The sequence below is a fragment of the Zerene cesonia genome, chromosome 25 (genome assembly GCF_012273895.1).
Source record: "Zerene cesonia ecotype Mississippi chromosome 25, Zerene_cesonia_1.1, whole genome shotgun sequence".
Taxonomy (NCBI): domain Eukaryota; kingdom Metazoa; phylum Arthropoda; class Insecta; order Lepidoptera; family Pieridae; genus Zerene; species Zerene cesonia.
In genome coordinates this window covers 5325919-5348800 of record NC_052126.1, presented here as the reverse complement: position 1 = coordinate 5348800, position 22882 = coordinate 5325919, and the positions used below count along the sequence as shown (strand labels likewise).

The 22882-nt window shown below is 34.4% G+C and overlaps 3 protein-coding genes across 3 annotated transcripts in view; 1 reads left to right on the top strand and 2 right to left on the bottom strand.

Annotated features, from left to right (window-relative positions):
• LOC119836824 (phenoloxidase-activating enzyme-like) overlaps nt 1–8559 on the bottom strand; it is a 12328-nt gene extending 3769 nt beyond the window's left edge. The window contains exons 1-7 of the mRNA XM_038362300.1: nt 8454–8559; nt 3770–3918; nt 3247–3398; nt 2756–3096; nt 2156–2309; nt 1531–1739; nt 853–1007 (exon numbers count right to left, since the gene is read on the bottom strand). Of these exons, the coding sequence (XP_038218228.1) occupies nt 853–1007; nt 1531–1739; nt 2156–2309; nt 2756–3096; nt 3247–3398; nt 3770–3918; nt 8454–8505 (1212 nt within the window). The 5' untranslated portion in view covers nt 8506–8559. The remainder of the gene's footprint in view (nt 1–852; nt 1008–1530; nt 1740–2155; nt 2310–2755; nt 3097–3246; nt 3399–3769; nt 3919–8453) is intronic.
• The window catches only part of LOC119836623 (protein MTSS 1), a 149591-nt gene that overhangs the window by 99821 nt on the left and 26888 nt on the right, over nt 1–22882 (top strand). The gene's annotated exons all lie outside the window — the stretch shown is intronic.
• LOC119836828 (phenoloxidase-activating enzyme-like) lies at nt 10320–16656 on the bottom strand. The gene is made up of 6 exons (XM_038362304.1): nt 16496–16656; nt 13696–13779; nt 12853–12988; nt 12024–12223; nt 11374–11531; nt 10320–10676 (listed from the first exon to the last, which is right to left on the bottom strand). Exons 1-6 carry the CDS (start codon nt 16551–16553, stop codon nt 10413–10415), a joined length of 900 nt encoding a protein of 299 aa, XP_038218232.1. The 5' UTR covers nt 16554–16656; the 3' UTR covers nt 10320–10412.

The window sequence follows — 22882 nt, the reverse complement described above, 5'->3', positions numbered from 1 at the left end:
ATAGTCACAATAACAATCCGAGTTGCACATGTGAATGAATCTCGATAAGTCTATAGTATTAACAATAATAATAAATGTATGTGTACTTTGTCACAGGAAATAGAATAACTATGATGTTAATTTATTGATAATTTGTGATTCAATTTAAATCGTTTATAAAATTTATCATTTCCGGACAAAGTTAACACAATGGTGTTTTTCTTTTATATTATTCTAGTCCTTAGTATATTTATCCGAAGTGTTTTTTTAATTGATTTAGTTTCTGCATTGCCTTTTATATAATGTCATCATACACCAAAATAACTTCAGTTTTTAAGTTTGCTCAGTAAATAATTATTCTAGGTACTTTAGAAACGAATGTACCAAATATACTGCCTCGTAAATTTGTATTAAAGTCTTTCAATTATTTCTACTAAGTTCCTACTATTAAATGAATATTATTAATGTTATATCATTATTGAGATATGAGAATATTTAATAAAAACAATCACAACCAGACTGTAGGTATATTCTGCCAAAATTCCAGCTAAATCGATTAGGTTGTATGAATTTGTTAGAGCGCATCAATATTTAATCTATGTTATTATCATCATCATCATCTTCCCATATATTTTCCCACAGCTGGGACACAGGCCTCCTATGAGGGTTCAGGCCATAATCCAATTGTTAAATCCAATTTAATCTATATATGTTTGTCTATTTATGAATTCGTAAATTCTATTACAACGGGCAAATTACTTAAATGTAGCGGCAGCGCGTCATTCCATATTCAATCATATTTACGAGTCTATAAGATCAGAAATATTGATTTGTCTTTTAAGAATCTGATAATAAGATGCGTATAATACTCACACTCGGTTCTGTGAACGGTAAATCGACGTGGAATTTGATCTCGCTGGTGGACACGGTCTCACTGACGGCTCCCCAACCGGCGGCATATAGGTACAGGCCGCTGGGTGGCGGCGTCAGGGAGTCGGTGAACGGCAGGCAGATGGGTCTGATGAAATCTGGAAATGATAGAGCTTTGTTTAATTTCAAGGTACGGGATCGGAATGTATTAGCAATGAATTTAGTACTTAATTTATTGCTCGTAATTGTTCAAACAAAATTGTCTAGTTTAAATCTACATTTCAGTCAGGTATATATTTATGGGCGATTGTAATAGGTGACTATGAGTCAGACTATGAGATTTTATCAAAGCTTATTTATTTATTTATTTATTTATTCTTTATTGCTCTTAAAAAAACTACAAAAAAAAACTTAATATAGTTATAATATAAACGATTGGCGGTTTTATCGCTATATAGCGTTTTCTTCCAGACAACCAGACAAAGCTTCTTAAATTGATTGATTTTTTTTTTGATGGCCCTTATCATCCATCATCTAGACTCTGATTCCTCATTGAATGAGTGTTGTGTTCCACAAGGGAAAATTCCAACTAATACACTTTTAAACTTTTAAATAAAAAAAAATGGTTTAATTCTAATTATTATTTCTTCTTTCTAAATTTACATATATCAAATTACTCACCGCTGTATTTGACAGATTCTTGAAGACGAATCAACGCGATATCATTGGCTTCCATAACCGTCTGTTGTATTTTGTACTCTGGATGCAGGATTGTCTGCTCTATTCTTATTGTAACAGGGTCTTGATTGCAATCGTTACCATCACCGTCAACTTCAATACAGTCGTAACCATCGTTAGTAATATTGTAGTCGCCAAGACGGACTGACACTCTGAAACCGTTAGTTTCTTATTATTATTCAATTGGTTAGATCAAACTATGCTATATGCTAATACTTAAATAATGATGTTATAAAAGTGAGCATTTTGTTTGAAGCATCTTGTCTCAGGAAAATTTGGTCGAATTGAAAAAAAAAAGGGTTGGATTGTCCATTTATCGAGAGAAGCTGAAGGGGCTAGCGGAGTTTATAAGATATGTTGTAATTTTAGAACGCCTTAATTGTCTCCCACGTGAATGATGATATCGTCAGTAGAAAATATGTGAATTGATACAAAAATCTTAGTATTAATACTATTTTTAGCTTCATTTTTATTTATGACATCGCAGAATCTAATGTACATGATAGTATAATGAATCGAATCCTGACAACGAAAATTTATTTGAATGAAAAAGATAGGCAATGCATACGCGTCTCTCTTCTTCATATCGTGTCGGACGAGGCAGTGGGCAGCCGTGAGCACATAGCGTCTGCTGATAAGCGACCCGCCGCACATCAGAGCTTTGCTAGCATATTCTATGAGTGCAAGCCAAGGGTATTGGTCGATAGCAGTCTCATTGCCACCTGGAAGTTAAAACACAATTTAATATCGAGCAATGCAGGTGAAAGATTAGATGTTTGGTTGCATGAAATATTGATGTCACCGCTATAAGTTGATCCGTGATATATTTTAGTTCAGTACATATATTAGTTATTCTGTGATTATGGACCACGATCTCATCATCGCCCGTATTTTTCTACTGAATAAATACAGCCCTCCTGTGATGGTTAAGGCTAATGTATGTCGTTAATCAAGTGGGTCTACATAATACGCTGGTACTAGAACAGGTAAATGATTAATTTATATTTAAAATATGGAATTTGGAAACATAACATTAAATAAGGATTAATTCCTCCTCTGAAATCTACGAAAAAGTGTACGTGACGTTATTATTCCCGTGTATCGATAGTAAGCACAACTTATTCTTACTGATGTTAAAATTAAGACAGCTAATAAATATTCTACTAACCAAAGATTCTGTTACCACCAGCGCTATCAATCCCGCAGCATCCGCTATTGGGCTCGGGTATTCCCGCGTCTTTGCATCGCTTGTCAAACTTATCTACTCTGTCAATACTAAGTGGCAGGACATTGTCTACATCGGGAATTGAAGTGTCATCTATCGTTATGGGATTGGGTGTTATAAATACATCCGGCGCTGTCATAGCTGTAATAATATTGTCATCAAATATCGGCGCATCGGTAGGGTTGTTAGATGATGCTTGGATTTTATCCTTGTCTTCGGCAATGGGTGTTCGTACTCTAAAAGGTTCCTCACAGCAAACGTTCAACTCTGAAGGTCCTTTACATCTGTAAATATTAGGCATTATTGTAATAATTGAATATGCAAAGTACTTACTTACGCGGGTGAGACCTCGGACCGCAGCTAGTTAACTATATTTTGATAAATGGGATACAACACTAACGTGTAACGTTGTTTATCAAGTTTGTGTTACTCACTTTGATCTACTGACGAAGTCTAGAGTTTCCCTCGAAATGGGGGGTTTCAGTAGTTTCATTATGCTTGCACAAGCTACCTGCGCCACGCAGATCCCTGGCGTTCCCAAGGGTGTGAAACATTGGGATTTTGGGCTCGTGGGTGGACAGCATACCTATTAAAACAAACATATTAAAAATATGTATGATCGCTACTCTTGCATGTTAAATGACTATACTAAATATGCACAATATAGGTAATTGTTATTTTTTTATACCCAGATATTAGTTTTCTTAGTTAAACACTAAAAACTCTGCTTTTCGGATGTTTCGTTAAGAGTTAATCTATTGAAACAAAATATGTCGTGGCTAAAGCTTTAGGTAAATTCGTGCGAAACTATGCTCAACCCATACGCAATCTATTAGACGGAGCTAATTTAAATATAGAAAGAATGAAAGAAAATACATTAATTTATGCTAGTTAAGACTAACATTTTGTTAATATAATGGTGTATATAAGTTGGGAGTTGTTGAATTGATTTCTCACCGTAGGCACGTCACCTTCGAAGCCGCAGTGCCATTGCTTCAACGTCTCCCGCTCTTCAGCCGGCCGCCGTATCAGGGGTTTCAGCTTGTCGCACTCGTTAAGCGACACGCAGTGGCTGGGGAGTCCGGTCGGTGTTATGCAATCTGCGTCTGTTACATCATTGGCGTTATCAGTATTGTTTTTAAGGGCTTCTTTGTTAAGAAATTGATGGTACAGAGAGCTCCGGCCCGGTAACCTTCGACCTAACGAGCACGGGGCTCGGCCCAAGCGGGGCACAGGGCACGAGTATCATCACGTTCTGTGAGGACATGATTTAAAAGAAAAGAATTTTTTTTCTATTCTTTCAAAATTTCTCATTTATAAAGCACTAGCCTAATGTCCGCCCCGCCCACTACTACGGTCCGTCCTGGCTTCGCCCGTGGTGCATATATAGCCTAAAGTCTTCCTCAATAAATGGGTTATCTAGCACTGAAAGAATTTTTTCAAATCGGACCAGCAGTTCCCGAGATTAGTGCGTTCAAACAATCAAACTCTTCAACTTTATGATATTAATAAAGATTTCAATAATATAAAACTTAAAATTAAATCTGTTGACCTTATTCAGGCTACTTCTTTATCGTCACTCTGTGAATATCATCATCATGTAAAGATTCTGACGTTTTCCTGAGTATGTAATTAGTGTTGTGAAAAATATCTCATCCATTGTTATTCTATTGGGGTTTTATGAAACCCAAATGGCGCTGGGTAAACCAGTCTGCGTAAGTTGTGCAGTCGTGAGGTGATATTTATTTTAAACTAGCTATTGTCCGCGGCTTCGCACGCGTTAACTCGGAGTAGTTTAATAGATGTTGTTATACATATAAACCTTCCTCATGAAACACTCTTCCTATTAGAAAAATACATCAAAATCCATTGCGTAGTTTTAAAAATTTAAGTATACAGAGGGACAGAGAAAGCGACTTTGTTTTATACTATGTAGTGATCTGTAACCCGCGGCGTCACTCGCGTGGTAGCCTATGTGCTAATCCAGACTATAATCTATCTCTGTACCAAATTTCATACAGATATGACACTCTGTTTTCGCGTGAAAGGGTCACAAACATCCATCCTCCATACTTGCAAACTTTCGCGTTTCTAATATTAGTAGGACATAATATAGACACGTGTTTTCCCACGGCACAACACGTGAGATACAGGAAAACTGTTCTTTCTTATTTGTGCATTTTTTATATCGGCTGAGTGACCAGGCTTCGCGGGATATATTACACTTTCAACCGACTTCAATAAAGGAGGAGGTTATCAATTTGACTTTAGTATTGCATTGTTACCTTATATTATACTGGATGTACCGATTATCATGATTCTTGTTAATTTGAAAGCTGGTGCATGCCATGTGGTCCCTTTTAAATTAGATTTAGTTTTGACAATTTGAAGGGGTTAAAGCGTTTTGGATGATATAGTTAGGTTAGCTGGACGCAGATGGATGAGTAAAGCCAAAGACCGGCAACTGTGGCTCAGTTTGGTAACGATGACTCTTTTAGAAATTAATAACTTTTTAACAGATATAATATAATGGATATTATATTATTAACCCGACGTTTCGAACACTTAGCGAGCCTGGTCACGGGGAGACTCCGAGACTTAATTTCTAAATGTATTATACTCGCGTAAAATCAAACACAAGAAAATACAACGATGACTCTATTTTGTAATATAATCTATTTTACTGTTTCCGTATTAGTATGTACAATAAAGTATATTAATAACATTAAAAAATACCGCTTTTCAAGTTTTTAGTTCAAAGCTTATATATTTTATATAACCTATATGAGAAATTACATAGATACCTAGATGAGAAATTTTGAAAGAATAGAAAAAAATCGATCGCTACGCGGGTTCGAACCCGCGTCATTCGCCGAACCGTAACAACACGTAGCCTCTCGGCCACCCCCGCCCCGCCCCAGCAATCCAATTTCTTTTACTCTTTCATGTGCCTTAGGACAGTGTAAGTCAACAATAATTAACGAAGACACGTAATTATTTTTTCAACGATGAATTGTCAACTAACCATTTATTTAATAAGTATCGTCTTAATATAATTATGATCGAAATAATATAATCGTCGATTTATTATTGATGTGTTGTCTGAAACCACAATTGAATTAAAATTGCTAAATCAAGTCCATTACAGTGAATTATCTTGACCTTGTCGATTTGAATCGATTTGAAATGCATATTTTCTGGTATGAATGTTTTATTTAAATTTGTATTTTTTTTTTGTTAATTAATCATATCACCATTTGTCAAGTGAATCGTGCTCGACTCCCACATTCAACATTTTCGCTCGTGAAACATTCGAGTTTTCTCGAGAACATCCAAATCAACAAACTTTCACTTTTTTATAGTATTTAGTCCGTATCCCGTAGGAATATCGGGGTAAAAAGTTGCCTATATATTATTCCAGTTGTCCATCAGTCTACGTACCAAATTTCAATCGCAATCGGTTCAGCAATTTTTGCGTGAAAGAGCAACAAACACACACACACATCCTTACAAACTTTCGCATTTATAATATTAAAATAAATAAGTAGGATTAGTGTGATAAAAAAAGAGTAAAAATGAAAGTTAATCATTTATGTCCAATGAATAGCTCTTCTTTAGCTAGTTCAACAAGTCTTAGAATAAATCCGTCTTTAAAATATAACTGGATTACTTTTATTTATGAGAAGTCGAAACTACCCTCAATTTCTTGTTATTTTTGTTTGTTTCATAACGCAAAACGCGAATTAAAATGATGTAAATAATTGTATTTCTCTGTAAGTGATTAAAATGTATTTTTTAGAGAAATAAATATCTTTAACCGTCAAAATGACTCGACCGAAACGACTGTATTTATTCTTGTTACGTGGTGGTGATCACAATTACGTGATATGGTTTAGCCGCGTAGCAGACAGACAGACAGAAATAATTTTACGTACTTTACACTTGCTACTATATTTTTATATTATACTTTATGATATATAAATATATATATGTAGAGTTTATGTGTGGATATTGTTGAAATTTTTTGGATAGATAATCCAAACACATTGTTTCTTGAAACGTCTTATTTTAAAATTTGTATGCAAGCTGTTTGTTCTTTGGTATGTATGGTCTTAGGATATCGCCATATATGTTGAGATGAGTTGTTACGATAAAATCAGTATTCATTCGCGCCTTTTTTAGTTGCTAATTACAATAGTGTTAAGAGTAAAAAAGTAAATAGAGTATTTACGATTGTTTTACCCTGTAAAAAGTTATGAGTTATAAAAATAAAGATACAGTCCAATTGATAGCCTCCTCTTTCTTGAAGTTGGTTAAAAATATAATTCAAATCGAATGGTTAATGTATCTGAAAATTGTTATTCGTATGTATGTGATAGTCACGAAACAGAAGTCGAGAAAGCTGTCGCTTTATTAAAGGTGCTAATGTTTTTTTGGTTCCCCTTTCCTATTAGATAAGTAAGGTAACTCAACTCAACGTTGGCCATTTTTTGATTAAATACGGCCAATAGGGGCGAGATAGTGCGTATACTGATGTCTGATGTTTCAAGGAGACAAGGATAGGATATACCCAAATATATGTTACCAGTTGATGAATTTATATAGTCAATAGCCTTCTTCCATAAATGGACTATCCTACACTGAAATAATTTTTCAAATCGCACTATTACTTCCCGAGATAAACGCGTTCAAATTAACACTTTAGATTTATATTAGTATAGACGGACATATTATAGTAATTAATAGAGAAATTTCTCATATAGCGCAGGAATTGAGATAAATTGAATTGGTTAATTCGAGTCAACGGCTGAGAATCTAGTCACCCAGATTGGCTACTGAAAATGATCCTAATAAAATCATAATAAATCTCTTGCTACGCAATATCAGGGGAAATACAGAGATCACTTTATTTGCATTGGATAATCGTCCCAATACAAACACAACAGTTCGATGTAAGAACCGGTTTTGAATTGTATGTATATTTAAATGTGTGTTGTGTGTCAGATGCTGTGGGTTTTGCGAAACTAATTGTAGATCTAAGTTAACTCGTGTTTGGTTCATAATAGGTCACAATTATAGGGCGTTTTGATTATGGTATCATATTGTGAATCCTACTAATATTCTACTAATCCTATCCTATCCTACTAATATGATAATCCTACTAATATTATAAATGCGAAAGTTTGTTAGGATGTGTGTGTGTTTGTTACTCTTTCACGCAAAATTTACTGAACCGATTGCAATTAAATTTGGTAGGTAGATAGATACGGACTTACGCGGGTGAAACAGCTGGGCGCAGCTAGTGGGTAATAAAATGATTATCCTAAAGGTAAGCTTTAATGCGTGGTTTGCTATAGAGTTTTACATTTAAATAAAGATTGTTTTAAACATACTCTAAGTTAAAACATCGTTATGTTTTTGATCGTTTTCGATTGAAGTTATTATTAAAATCAGAATCTTAGAGCGAATTAAGATAAACAAAAAACGAAACTCACGTTCACTGTTTTTGAATATGGCCGTAATAAAGACTGAGGGGTGATTTTTCAATGCTCGGTCAAAATTTATTCGTCGAATATCGAGTTTTGACATTTTTTTTTAATTATATTAATAAATTTAAAACTAAGAAAAACAAATCACTCACCAAATTCTCCGTTTGCGTATGAAACGAATAACAATAAAATGAGAGGCACCATCTTGCGCGTGCGCTCGTGTCGCAGGCAACAGTCCCACTGAGCTTACATACACGCTTCCATTTTCAAGTTTTGTACTTCAAATCCGTATAGACTAGGAGCTGGTTTGACATTTTGTTTGGATGGTTTTTTTTTTTTTGGAAAATTATTCGTTGTTATAAGCTTACAAAGTTATATGTTGAATTCGTTGACTGCTATTATATTCATAACTTTTATTAGGTGTATTTGGAAATGTAATTATTAATAATAATGTAAGTGTTTGCTTCCACAAAACGTGTTTCTATTCGTTCTTCAATAAAAGGATGAAATAAAAAGTCTTAATATAGTTCATTAATATTTTACTTTTGGAAATTCTAAATATATTTAAATTTATTATAATTATATGAAAATGCTAATTTTGACATGTTTTGCTGGTCGCGGTTGTTAAAGCTTTTTTTATTGATTATTAAAAAGACTTTATTGCACAGACAATATAGACAACCAACTTTAAGTTTCCTATATAATCCGTAAGTGGCGCTAGTATCTATGTATGTGATATTACTTATCAAGTATAAAAAAAAATTGGTAGGATACTGTAAAACTAAAAGGCTTTATGACTGTTTGTTGTCCTTTTCAGTAAGTTGCCATTAGAACTATAACGAATTATAAATGTAGATCTGGATCTGGAAGATATATATCAAAATTATATGTGGTAGTCGAGCACGCACGAATTGGGTCAGCTCGCACCGGGGAAGTAGTACACCCCCACAGAAGACCGGCGTTAAATAGCTTTCTGCTATGTTTCGTTCGGTGAGTGGGGGAGCCGGAGGTCCATATCCTTTTCCTTACCCTTCCCAGTCCTTTCTTTTATTCCTCTCATCAATCCTTCCTTAATCCCTTCCCAATTTAAAGTCGGCAATCCATTTGTAGAGGCGTAAGCTCTGCAATGGACCTTATGCCTCTCCAAATGTTCATGGGCGGTGGTAGCGCTTACCATCAGGCGTCCCACAAGTTCCATTGCCGACGAATTTTAAAGGCGATTTATTCATTATATTATTAACCCGGCGTTTCGAACACTTTTCAGCGAGCGTGGTCACGGGGAGAGTCAGTCTCCCGCACAATAATATGATCTGACCTCAATATAATGAATAAATCGCGTTTAAAATCCGTTAAAAAGTCTTTAATTTTTAAATGTATAATACTCGCGTAAAATCAAACACAAGAAAATACTAAGTGTATAAATATTATTTATAATCGTGTCTCAAACTATGGTTTCCTTACTTGGGTATGCATTATTTATATGAATAGATTGTTATTACGTACAGTAGAAGGATGTCACGCGCGTTTTGATATCCCCTTTTGATATCGAAACCGCAATAACACTACGTAATACACAATCGGTTATACTGGTTGATGGTTATGGTATTTATTTTTCGACTCTTAATTTGTTTAGTCTGGGAATACTGTGTTAAATGAGAAAAAAGAGTTTGTTGACTTTTAAGTATGCATTTTGTAATAATATATCATTTAATCACCTTTTCTCACTTCATCATCTAAGTATGAATTCGCGTTGTCACAGGAAAACTCGCATGGTTACGGTTCCCGTGGGATATCCAGGATAAAACCTATCCTATGGTCTTAGGTCTCGGACACAGTATAAAATTTTACAATATGTTCTAAAATATAATGATTCTGACTAGTGTTTCGTACGAAGTTCAGAATTTCATCATCAGTGTAAGTAAGTTTCTCTGTTATTTGTGCCCTAAATAGAACGAGAAATTCGTCAACAATTGTGGTTGTTTAATTTACATCGAGGTAATTCACGAAAACAGACAAAAAATCATATCAGTGCTTTATTATAAAAAATATCATTTACCTAAATTAAGAGCTACGTACAGACGAGAACTTATCACTACCACACCACCACCGGTCTAATACGGTCGGATGGTGCTCCTTATCCACGGCAGGTACTTGTAGACGTTGGTGTACACGCTGGGTATGCCGGTGGTGCCGCACTGTTTCGGCCCGAAGCTGACGATGCCGACGGCCGTGTGCTTTCCGTCTCGCTCGTGCATGAGGGGCCCGCCGCCGTCGCCCCGGCAGGAGTCGCGATCCTGCTCGCCGCCCGCGCAGATCTGGTGGTCGCTGATCGCGAAGTGGCCGGGGTTGTATTTCTCGTAGGCGGCCTTGCATTGCTGGGAACGCGTGATTATTAGATATAGGGAAGTGCGGCAGGATAAATGTTTACGGTTTATATTCGATGTAGGTGAACATATAGGAATGAGTTTAAAGAGTTTTCGTGATAGACAGTTAAATATAAGCAGGACTTAGCTAAGTTCGCATTTTCACATGCGATTTTTTTGTGTTAAAGAGGATCTGTTCTCGGCTGCGATGTAATTACAAAAATTATGTGTTATGTATACGCAAATGTAATTACAAAATACACATGACCGGTAATTGTTAAAATTTGTTATAGTTTAAATGGAAATCGATGTGTTCGATCGATAATGATAAAAAGCAGTAAATTTTTATACAACCATGAAAATATATCATCATAAATATTATATAAACCATGAAAACATACATAATATTTGCATTTATTTAATTAAACATCTCTCGGTTGCGGAATTGAACTAGTCTCCAATGCTATGCATATTATTATGCAACGACTTATCGCAACGATTATTATAATAATGGATCGTATAATTATTCACAGTTATCTATAAATACAAATAAATACTCAATAAACTAAAATATTTATTTGACGGCAATTAACGCTTGTAAAGTTGAGACACTTTACAAGCGATTCATAGTTACCAATAAATGCAAATTTAATTCATAGAATCGTATTATAGATATCGACTAACTTCTCAATTAGTTCAAAACAAGTACCTCTAATGATTTATAAGGGACTTCCACGAAATGTTTGACAACATCATCTTCTTGTAAGCTGGAGGGTTTGCTGCCCCAGCCGGCGACGATGAAGCTGAGATTCTTGGGCGGCGAGAGGTTCATGTCGGAAGTGGGCAGGCAGATTGGCCTGATGTACTCTGCAAATTGTTGGGGAATAGTTTGGTTATAGCAAGTATAGTAAGGCAGGTTAATTGAGAGATAAAGGTGCTGAGACTTTGTAAGTAGATTGTAGACTTTGTAAGTAGAGTAGATTGAAGGCTTTTTATGATGTGACAAACACTTTAGAATTTCCACTGTTACAGGATTCTATATAAATTCTCATATATCCGGTGAAAAATTCTTAATAATAAATAAATGAATAAATAAATAAATAAAAAAAAATGAAGGTGGCAGTGGAGGATAGATTCTTATATGCTTCATTTCTAATCTTGGTTTATGAAATTCTATTTAAAAAACTTGCAATAAGTAGCGAATTATAGAGACAATTCATATAGTTATAGGTAATGAATTATTCTAAAACAGATATTCGATCCATAATTGTTGAAAATTCCTCAAAAGAGTCTGAACTTTTTGCTACATCTCATTCTATTATATATATGTAACAATAATTAATTCCTGCTTTTACTCACCAGTATATGGAACCGCTTTCCTCAGTCTGATCAAAGCAATATCGTGCACCCTCAGGTTCTGCCTGGTGAACTCGGGGTGAGGCTTCATCGATTCTATCGGTATGGTGATGACACGGTCCGCGCACTTCATCGCGCCGTTCACCATCAGACAGTCCAGCTCGGTGTTTGTTTTGTTGTATTCACCGAAGCGTACGCTTATTCTGTAGCATTTGTGTGATGAGTTATTGTTTGAAATTTTAAGGAAAGAAAGAAAGAAAAATCATTAACTTTAATACATATTCGTACATACTCTTATAAATATACACAGACCAGATCGTAATAGAGAAAAACAGAAGGGAATAAATTAGAAAAGAATCCAAACAAAAATTTATAGCAAGACATGACAATTATGCGTGGCTGCGTGTGCATAAAAGGGATGCCACTCAGGAACGCACTAACGCCTCAGTCCATGACAGTGACATTTTTGAGGTTAGTTTACTAGGAATGACTGACTCACTTCTGTGGTTTTTGAAGCCACCCATACAATGTATCCATGAACTTATGGATACATTGTATGAGTTAATTTATATAAGTACAGTTACATAATATTCAGAGAGTATAGTGGCACAAAACGTCTTAGGTTGGAAAATCGTTTTTTAGCATTTGAAGGGCTCTTGCTGTCAATTGTTTTTCTTAAATACCACTGAATACTAAACTAATATATAAATATAAATTATATGAATTACTAATATATGGATATAAATTTAAAACATATTCCATTTAGATCCTTAATTATTACACATTCGGTAATTTATCTTGCCATCAACCTAGTCTCAAAATATCAACTCACGGTTCTCCCTGTATCCCGCACTGCGCGGCTGTGAGTACGTATCTCGAAGTGATGAGAGCTCCGGTGCACGTGATTCTGCCCTTGGAATCTTCTATGAGCGCGAGCCACGGGAACTGATTCAACGCGGCGTCTCCCTCTGGAAATATAGCGTCGTTAGGTAGAAATTCATCACAGACATCACACCACAGAGTTCGTTGCCTGCTTTTCAATATAGAAAATGCATACCAAACCGTTGGTAAATGTTAAAACTATAAACATGTTATGACGATTCACAATTGCTTTTAAGAAGTCTAATTGAATAAATAAACGTTTGAGTTTGAATGTTTGCATCACCTACCTGGAACAATACTTGTTATGCAATTAATATAGCAACATCATTTTGTGTAGGAGTCTTATTTAATCTTATATCATACTACTACATAGTCAAACGAAGTCGCTTTCTCTGTCCCTATGTCCCTATATATGCTTAAATCGTTAAAACTACGCAACGGATTTTGATGGGGGTTTTTTTTAATGGATAAGGTGATTCAAGAGGAAGGTTTATATATAACATATATTAAACTACTCCAAATTTAACGCATACGAAGCCGCTGGCAAAAGCTAGTTTAACAATATTATAACATATAATAAAGTTAGTGCGTTACTAAATGACTCGAAGAATGTCTTATCTATTCCAATTTTTTACGATACTCTCGCGCCTCACAACAATTTTCTTAAAAAATTAACACAAACAAATCAATAATGAAAGCTCTCACGCTTAAATTTACTGCAAATTGGTGCGATGTATGACGCGTAGCATTAAAATAAAATAACATCAATTGATTGTTATTTTATAAAACTCACTGTCTTTTATGTGCGACGTGGCCAGATGAAGACCGCAGCAACTGGATCTTGGGTCTGGTATTCTCTCGGTGGGTCTACATATATCTGGAATTAAAAAGAGAGTTTCTAAATCTTAGGTATTACCATATTCTCTTTAGGTATTACCATAAGTTGTACATATGAATTTGAAATGAAGATTAGGACACATTTTAAATTATGTGTCTTTTATATTGTTATAATTTTAATGAATGGTAACTGTGAGTTAAGAATAAATTAAGGGGAGCATAAATTAAATTAAAAGCTAACATATCGTTAATTGTCTTATTTGTAAGTGACGCATACATTAAATAAAAAGAAAAATATTTCTCAGTAAATTAGAATCGATGGATCAAGCGTTACACGCATTTATTGACTAGATACCATTGTAATCAATGTCCACAAATATTTCGACTAAAAATGTATTAAGAATTTCTAACTGTTATATTATACATATCGTAAAGGATTTTCACTTCGTCTCTGCAGAACTGTCAACAGAAATTAAAAGGATAAAGAAAGCGACACTCCTCTCATTACTTCCATTATTGGTAACTTCTAGAATCATCATCCTATCCTATCCTACTAATATTATAAATGCGAAAGTTTGTAAGGATGTGTGTGTGTTTGTTGCTCTTTCACGCAAAAACTACTGAACCGATTGCAATGAAATTTGGCACGTAGATAGTTTGAAAACTGGAACAACATTTAGGCAACTTTTTGTTCCGATATTCCTACGGGATACGGACTTACGCGGGTGAAACCGCGGGGCGCAGCTAGTGTGATATATAAAAGTTGGAAGTTGGTTCATATATGCAGTATTTACACATGTAAAATGCAAAGTTTCTGCTACAATCGAGCTCAATTTTCACCCGACATACACGCTTAAAATATAATATACTCCTATTTTCCTCGTTTGTCATCCATGCGACCACAATGGTCCACCACTGCCACTATGGCCGGTTAAATGCAATAAAAAGCTTTTAACATTAATAAAGAATAACACGTTATCAATTGATTATGCATAAGATACAATTAGCTCTTAAATATTGTCGACGGCCATGTCATACGATGCGGTAAGCGGTATATTAATAAAATAATCGTTAATATTATGAATGAAGGTAAATAATATTCATGTGTGGATGATGTCGTGTAACTGGTTTGATGATACAATGTGTTTGTAGCTTTAATTATTTCATCGTTTCTATTCATTTCGATACTCCTATTGACTGTGCTTTTTATTTTAATTGTCTTATTAAACAGCTTGGTGGTCGAAGCAACTGCTTTTAGAAGCAGTGTTGTTTGACGTTTTTCCAGTATACTCCAATGATGCTCGTTTTCCATTTGACATTCTGTTATCGTTTCGATTAATGGGTTATTCAATGCAAAATGTTTTTACAATTTCGATTCGGTGGTTCCTTAGATTGATTGATTATGCTATATTTGAAGGACGGGCATAAATTACGTACATTATTCTTGAACAAATATGAAAAGATACAAATGAATCAAGTTTAGACGTTTCGTCATATCTCATTTAATATGCTTATTCATGGAAATCAGGAGCGACTATTTTTGCTTGTTCACATTCACTTCAGGTACTAGGTACACGTTTGATGTGAAAAATTATTTCACTGTTAGATAGCTCATTTACGAGGATGACTATAAAATAATGTACAACGCGTGTGAAACCGCGGGGAACGAACTAGTTATGAACAAAATAAAAAAAAAACTAATATGACTTCATTCAAGACCTTTTTTAATGAAAATCGGAACGTCTAGGCGTAATATAAGAGTACAAAATCTAAAGTCTAAAAGTAGTGTATTATACCTAATACAGATATGATATCAACACTAATTCTGCACGCTAGGAGAAATGTTGTTTTATTTTATTTTTTCTGTTTGTAATACGTTAGTTCGTAGGTATGCGGGAGATACATTGAGCGATTAAATGGTAAATTGAAAACGGATTTTTTTTTGCATTGCCTCGCCAGGATCCACTATCCTAGAAGCATATTTATGCGTGTACGATATAATATTAGCTTTTATTTTGTTAATTGGGATCACTGCACCGAGGAGGCGGTCATAATTCTATGTCAAAACTGAGTTTCACATTTATCATATACCGTAAGTTTTCAGAATTCGTTCATTGTCATCTATTATAAATGTTAATTTTTTGTTTAATCAAGTCAAAATAATTTGTCTAGAATTAATTAGGCATATGCATAATGTGTTATGAAAATACTGACATTTGCTGTAAATATCACTTGATTTCTGATACAAGATTGATGCTTGTCCGTAAGTGTGTGTGTCGAATATATTTGTTATATTTAATTTAATGGTAGTGATGGAATATTTTCGAATTGTTTAAGATTATCATTTAATTTAATAAATCTCACTTATATATTAAATGCGAAAGTGTTGTTTGTTTGTTTGTTTTTCTTTCACGTCGCAACGGGGTGATATTATGATATGATTGTTGTGTCCGGACCATAGCTAGGTTCAGAGAGTGACATGGGCCACTTTTGGAAACATGTCATTCCCATGGGAATATTCTTAGAACGCGGAGGAAGTCGTAGAAAAGAAAAAGCTCTTATAATATAAATTTATGTGATTATTTTTTTAATTGAATCCTGGCACTTCCCATGTGGTCCAATTTTAAGTTTGATCTAATTATGACAATTTGAAGGTTGTTTAGTTTTTTGTTAAAATTAATTATGTATAGAAGATATAGCTAAAATGAACAGTTTTCAATATAATAATTGAAAACTGCATAAAAAAGCACACTCACCAGCGAACACATTACAAAAACACGCAGCAGCCAGCACACAAAATATTATACCGTTCATTTTTTCAAATACAATTAATTAATTATTTTTATCAAATATTATTACGCATGTGAGGGCGTATAAGTTGTACGAATGTTGTTTTAAGACTGAATTCGATATCACATCGCGCTATCGTTTTTATATCACGGTCATTGTCAACTCTGTGATTATATTATACGTAATACTCGGCCCGTTCGTGAGTCACTGGCCTGATGCGACCGGTGGACCGGCTGGAGCCTTTAACCGACTTGGCGAAAGGAGGAGTGAAAAGTTGTAGTGTTTCCCGTGATTTGGTGGGAACTGTTAATTCTGTACTGAGACATTCGTTTGTTTGGCGTTGATGTGCGTGTGGCTTTTTTTATGTCATAGCGGGAAACTGAGCTGTTGGTTGGCGATGGTGAGCGATCACCATCAGGCGAACCACCTTTTAGGTGAAAGGGAAAGGGAAAAGGAAAGAAGCAATGGATTGGGTAATGAAAAATAATACATAGACTCCTTGCTATCTTGCTATCTTGCTCCTAAGTTTAGTGGTTTAGGCGTGAAGAAGAGACTGACTGACAGACAGACTGACTTATCTTCCCAACACTACATACAATATAGTAAAATTGCTTCCCGCGTCTGTGTCCTAGATCTAGATCTAGATGAAGCTGCAGAACGGATTTTGATGGGATTTTTTTTTATAGATAGAGTGATTCAAGATTAAGTATGTATGTATAATAACATCTATTAAACTACTCAGAATTTAACGCGGTTTAAAAGCTAGTTTATAATATTTATAGAGTTTGTTTATATGTTTGTTCATTTACTTAGCGTAATCCACAAAATAATTGGTTTATACAAATAAATTCAACAGTTCTAAAAATACAGTACACATTTATGCATTTTGTTGTTTACATATATTTTTTATGACATCGACTTAATATTATATTATTAATTAGACTTGTTTATAAACAAGATAGCGTGCAACACAACTTATGCAAAAACATAATCTAAAAAGATAGTATATAGTTATAATAATAATACAAAGTTAATGTATATAGGTTTGTTGGTACGCGCCAATCTCTGGAACTACTGGTTATATACGTGATACGTTTAGTAATCTATAATAATACGAACAAAAAAAAAAATAACTTATATATAAAATTCCCGTGTCACAATTTTAGTTACCAAACTCCTCCGAAACGGCTGGGCCGATTCTGATGAAATTTCCTGTGCACATTGTTTATGTCTGAGAATCGGCTAACATCTATTTTTCATACCGACAGCTGACAGCTAGTAAGAGTAGAAAATACAAGAACTCGAAGATATCTATTACTAGCTGCGCCCCGCGGTTTCACCCGCATAAGTCCGTATCCCGTAGGAATCTATCGTAGCTATCTACGTACCAAATTTCATTGCAATCGGTTCAGTAGTTTTTGCGTGAAAGAGCAACAAACACACACACATCCTTACAAACTTTCGCATTTATAATATTAGTAGGAGTAGGATTAGTAGGATATTAAACGCGGCGCAATATGAATACGATGATGTTTGTTTACATGTAGGAATGGGAAAAAAGTTCGTTCCGAAAACCTCACAGATGCGGATCGGTCATCGGAAGATAATAATTTATGACCTATGTGAACTTGTCTTGGACCAGTTGCTGAATTATAAATGTCAATGAATTCATTGCGATAAGGAAGGGGCGTTAGAGACGAGGCTTTAGTGTGATTAGATATATTGAAAGGATGAAAGGTAAGAGTGAAAGAACAATTTATTTTAACACAAACACGAACAACACGAATTATAAACATAACATAAAAAGGGCAGAAAATTATAAGGAAAAGAAAAACATAAGAAAAAAGAAATGAGTAAAAATTACGTGCGGTTGCTTGCGCCAAAAAAGGATGCCAGGTCTTTCGCGAATTTTTCTGCTCGCAACTGCAAGAGTTGTCGTCCTTTGAGCGGGCATTTTATCGCATAGTCAGCGAGCAGCCTAAATTATGCATAACGGACAGGTGTTTTAACACACGAATGTTTATCGCGACAAATGAGATCAGGCAGACAGGCCGGAGGCAATTATATCATCATCCAAAATGTATCACCCATACATACAAACAAACATACATAATACATGCATCCATGTGTTGACTTTGTTGGGGTGTTTTGTAATTTTTTTATGAAAGATTGAAGGACGCCTAGACACAAATTGCAGCTCGCACTGGGGAAGGCACCACGCCCCATAGAATCATATGGTTTGGCTTGATGTAATAGCGCAAGCACGCGAATGCTACTGTTTTTCGTTCGGGTGGGGTAGAAAGAGACCCGTATTTGAGTGGCCACCACCCTGTCCCTTCCATTGTTTCCCTCATCATTCCTTTCTATATCTCTTTTAAATCCCTTGGAGTTCATACCTTTGCAACCGGCCACGCACCCGCTCCTTTGCCGACATGAACGACGTGAAATAATTATTTTTAGCAAAAATAAAACCGCCTTCAAATCTTTCAATTCAAGAAAATCTTTTCATCCAGCAACAAGTTATGAAGTAACGAATATAAAAAAATACTTACAGTCGAATTGATAACCTTCTCATTTTTTGAAGTCGGTTGTAATATAGTCTATTTTCCTATTCTCGATTATACACTAGATTCATATATTAAGACTCCAACACTACACATAACGGGTTTAAAACGTGATCGTTGCGGAGGTTTTAAAGCGGTTATAAAAGTCTTGAAGCAATAAATCTGTTTTGTGGATAGTAACCATTAAATTTATTAACTCTATGTAGGTATCAAATTTACTTATGTACCATATTTTTGTTATCAAAATATTACTATAACTGTTATTAAAATAAAGAACTGCTTGGATTCAATAATGATTGTTTTATACGAATATAAATTTAATAGACCGTTAAAATATGATAAATGCGATTTGCGAATGCGGAAATTTATTTATTATCTTAATTACTAGCCTTTTCCCGCGGCTTCGCACGCGTTAAATTCGGAGTAGTAATACATAGTTAATAGATGTTATTATACATATAAACCTTCCTCTTGAATCAGTCCATATATTAAAAAAAAAACACCATCAAAATACGTCGCGTAGTTTTAAAGATTTAAGAATACATAGGGACATTGGGAATTGAAATTAAATTAATGAAATTAAATTCTTTATTGCTTATGAAAAGAAAAACAAGACCATAACATAAAAAGTAAGCAAAAGGCGGCCTTATCGCTAGGTTACGATCTCTACCAGGCAACTCTTAAAGTAGCAGGAAAAAATAATAAAAATAGGGACAGAGAAAGCGACTTTGTTTTATACTATTCAGTGATTTTCACTGTTTACGGCGAGCGTAGTCACGGGCGCAGTACTGCTTAGTACAATATGAATAAACAAAACAAACAAGCAAACATACCATCTATCAGTGTAAGAATAGAAGGTAAATCACATTACGAAACGGATGTGCCTTGTTTGATATAAATGTCTAAGTACCATAGCGGTATGTGTTGTTGTGTTGCAATCGTTCAATTTGCTTTTATGAGTACCGTATGGGTATGCCTAGATCTAGGCCCCAAGTCGTCGGCTGACTTAGAAATACATCTATCTTCGTTGCTCAATTGGTTTGTGTCAGAATGGTTGGACAGATTCGGCAGTGTGCTAAATATTTATGTGTTCCATTGAATCACAGCATCCAATCGAATCACACTAATATGATTAATGTGAAAATTTGTTTGCTTGGATGTTTGTCCGTTAATCACGCTCAAACTACTGAACGGATTTTGATGAAATTTTGCTGTATAGAGACAGAGTATGAGCTGACTTGGGCGATAGGATACTTTTTATCCCGATTGAATATTCCCTTGGGATAAAACGGGAGTCTTGATATCCGGACGGAACCGGGACGAGTAGATCTAGTCGTAACTAAATTTGCTAATGGATGCTTATGTCATTGCATATTCTCGTTGGTAACATACATAATTGTCTCATCGAGACCCCATAAGCATTCATGTACCCATACTATTATGTACTATATTTTTAGACAGTTTGCCATCACGCGAGATAGACTATCAACGCTAATATTATAAAGATGAGACTTGTATTTTGTATGTTGTAACGTTGTGACGTCATAACTGATAGACCGATTTCGAAAATTTCCTTACCGTTGGATAGGTTAGTGATACCTGAGTGCTGTTGGCTATATGTGTACCTATGGCAAAGCCCGGGGCGGACGAACGAGTGTCTTAATATAATTCCAAACCAACTTTTCATTCATTCATTCACCTATGTAATAATGACGTAACGCATGTAACGTTTAAAAATAAACCGAACGAAAGATAAAAGGGGAGATAACTTCGAAAAGGTAAACTTGTTTTGAAAGCTTTCGGGATAAATTATATGTTTGTGTTGGATTACATTTAAAATCTGGCTTTGAAAATTGACTGTAGCAAGACTCTTCGATTTAAAGCCACATGCCGCTCTGTCCACGCTTATCGTCGAAATATCTAGAAATACCATCATAACATATATTACTCAGGTATAATACCATAAATACATACTGTAAAAATTTCAAATTTTTATAACATTTCAAATATTATAAATCAGTTAAATTGATTTTGATTAAACAATAAAAAAACAATCTTAATTTCTTCAATGACACTGGTGAACACATTATGCTAAAAACTTGAAACGAATGATTCGTAAATCTTTAACACACTTGATTTTTTTATAAGGATTAGATGCTTGATTATTCTCATGGGAATCTATTAATACCGTTTCCACTATCGATGTAATTAAATTTAATTACACGAGGCTTTTTATACGATTCATTAAATGAAAACTTATTTCTGTTTTATAGCCGCCTTTATGTGAATATGTTATTATGATAGTAGGAGAATTATGCGACTCGTCGGTTTTAAGAAGAAAAAAAAAACACACACACAGTTCCAAAACCATCCGAGTCAACGGACTGATTGAAGCGACGTCACGTTTTATTTTCATGCTGTGATTATTAAAATTAAAAAAAAAAGCACAAGTAAACAAGCTTTATGATGACGTCCGATATGTGGTTTTGATGCATCGTATATTAAGCTATATTGAAATGCGGGAAGGTATATATTAGATTAGCACATGAATATTCAGTAAAAGAATAAAAAGCTAGGAGAGTAGTGTCTATTGACATTCAATGATGTAAACAATGCGCAGTAGATGTTTTTTTTAGGGTTTTACGTATTTCAATTAAATCGAACTTTAAATTCAATTTTTAATTTTTGGAGTATCTATGCATAATTTATTTGTTAATAATACGTTGAAACATTTAATTCAATATTGCTGTATCTTTTGGATACGATTTATTGTTATTGTAAATAATATATATTTTTATGAATGTAGCATAGCATAAAGTTTATATTGTGACGTGTTTCCAAGTATATTAATTTCGTTGGGTGACATTGTGGTTACAATATTAGAGATTTTAATATTCAAGTAGGAGCTTTAAGCGCATATTACATAATAACTGGCTTTTGCTCGCGGCCTCTCACACGTTTAATTCGGAGTAATTTAATAGATGTTATAACTTCAACTTTCTCCTTTAATCTCTATTTTTTAAAGGAAACCCATCAAAATCCGTTTTGTAGTTCAAAAGATGTATATGTATATACAAATAAATTCATATACAGACACGGGTGATATTTATAAGTGATAATAAATAATAAAATTCAATCCCAAATCACGTATTTTCTCATAAACATGCGTTCAAACGTATGTTTAGCAAATCGATTATATAAAAATCGATGAATTCTTGTAAATCGATTTGTCAAAACACCTTATAACGTGTGACACTACTATAATTTCGGAACTATTAAAATTAGTGGGTATCCTTATATTCAGTATGCAAAACAACAAACATAATTTGTTTCATGCTTTTATCATATGTAATAATTAATTTGAATTCACATGGGACTAAGTAACATTCTGTATTTAGTATTATATAACTAATGCATTATTCCGCGAATGAAGAAGAAATTTATTGTGATGCACTGGAAATTAATATGGATATCGAATTTTTTACTCAAACACTTTAATTATAAGGAACAATGTAGCTTATAGCGGCGAAAGAATTTTCAAAATCGTCATAATACATTTTCGGTTCGATCATTTCAAAATGTGTTCTTAGAACTATGAATTAAGTCTGAACTGTTGGTGTAAACACAATTAAGTGCAATCAAAATTGTTCCTTTGTTCCTTACTTACGAAATTACAAGCACACCATACAGACACACAGATGCATATATATTAAATTTAAAACGAAGTGTGTTAAAAATTGCAAAGAAAATGCAAATAAAAACATTATAAACACAGCCATCGAAGGAATA

What these genes read in the sequence shown, in the direction of transcription:
- LOC119836828 (XM_038362304.1), bottom strand. Translation starts at nt 16,553, where the DNA reads ATGAACGGTATAATATTTTGTGTGCTGGCTGCTGCGTGTTTTTGTAAT. An exon ending in CACGTCGCACATAAAAGACA is followed by an intron (nt 12,989 to 13,695) that starts GTGAGTTTTATA and finishes CTATATTTCCAG; the next exon opens with AGGGAGACGCCGCGTTGAAT. An exon ending in TCCCTTATAAATCATTAGAG is followed by an intron (nt 10,677 to 11,373) that starts GTACTTGTTTTG and finishes ACGCGTTCCCAG; the next exon opens with CAATGCAAGGCCGCCTACGA.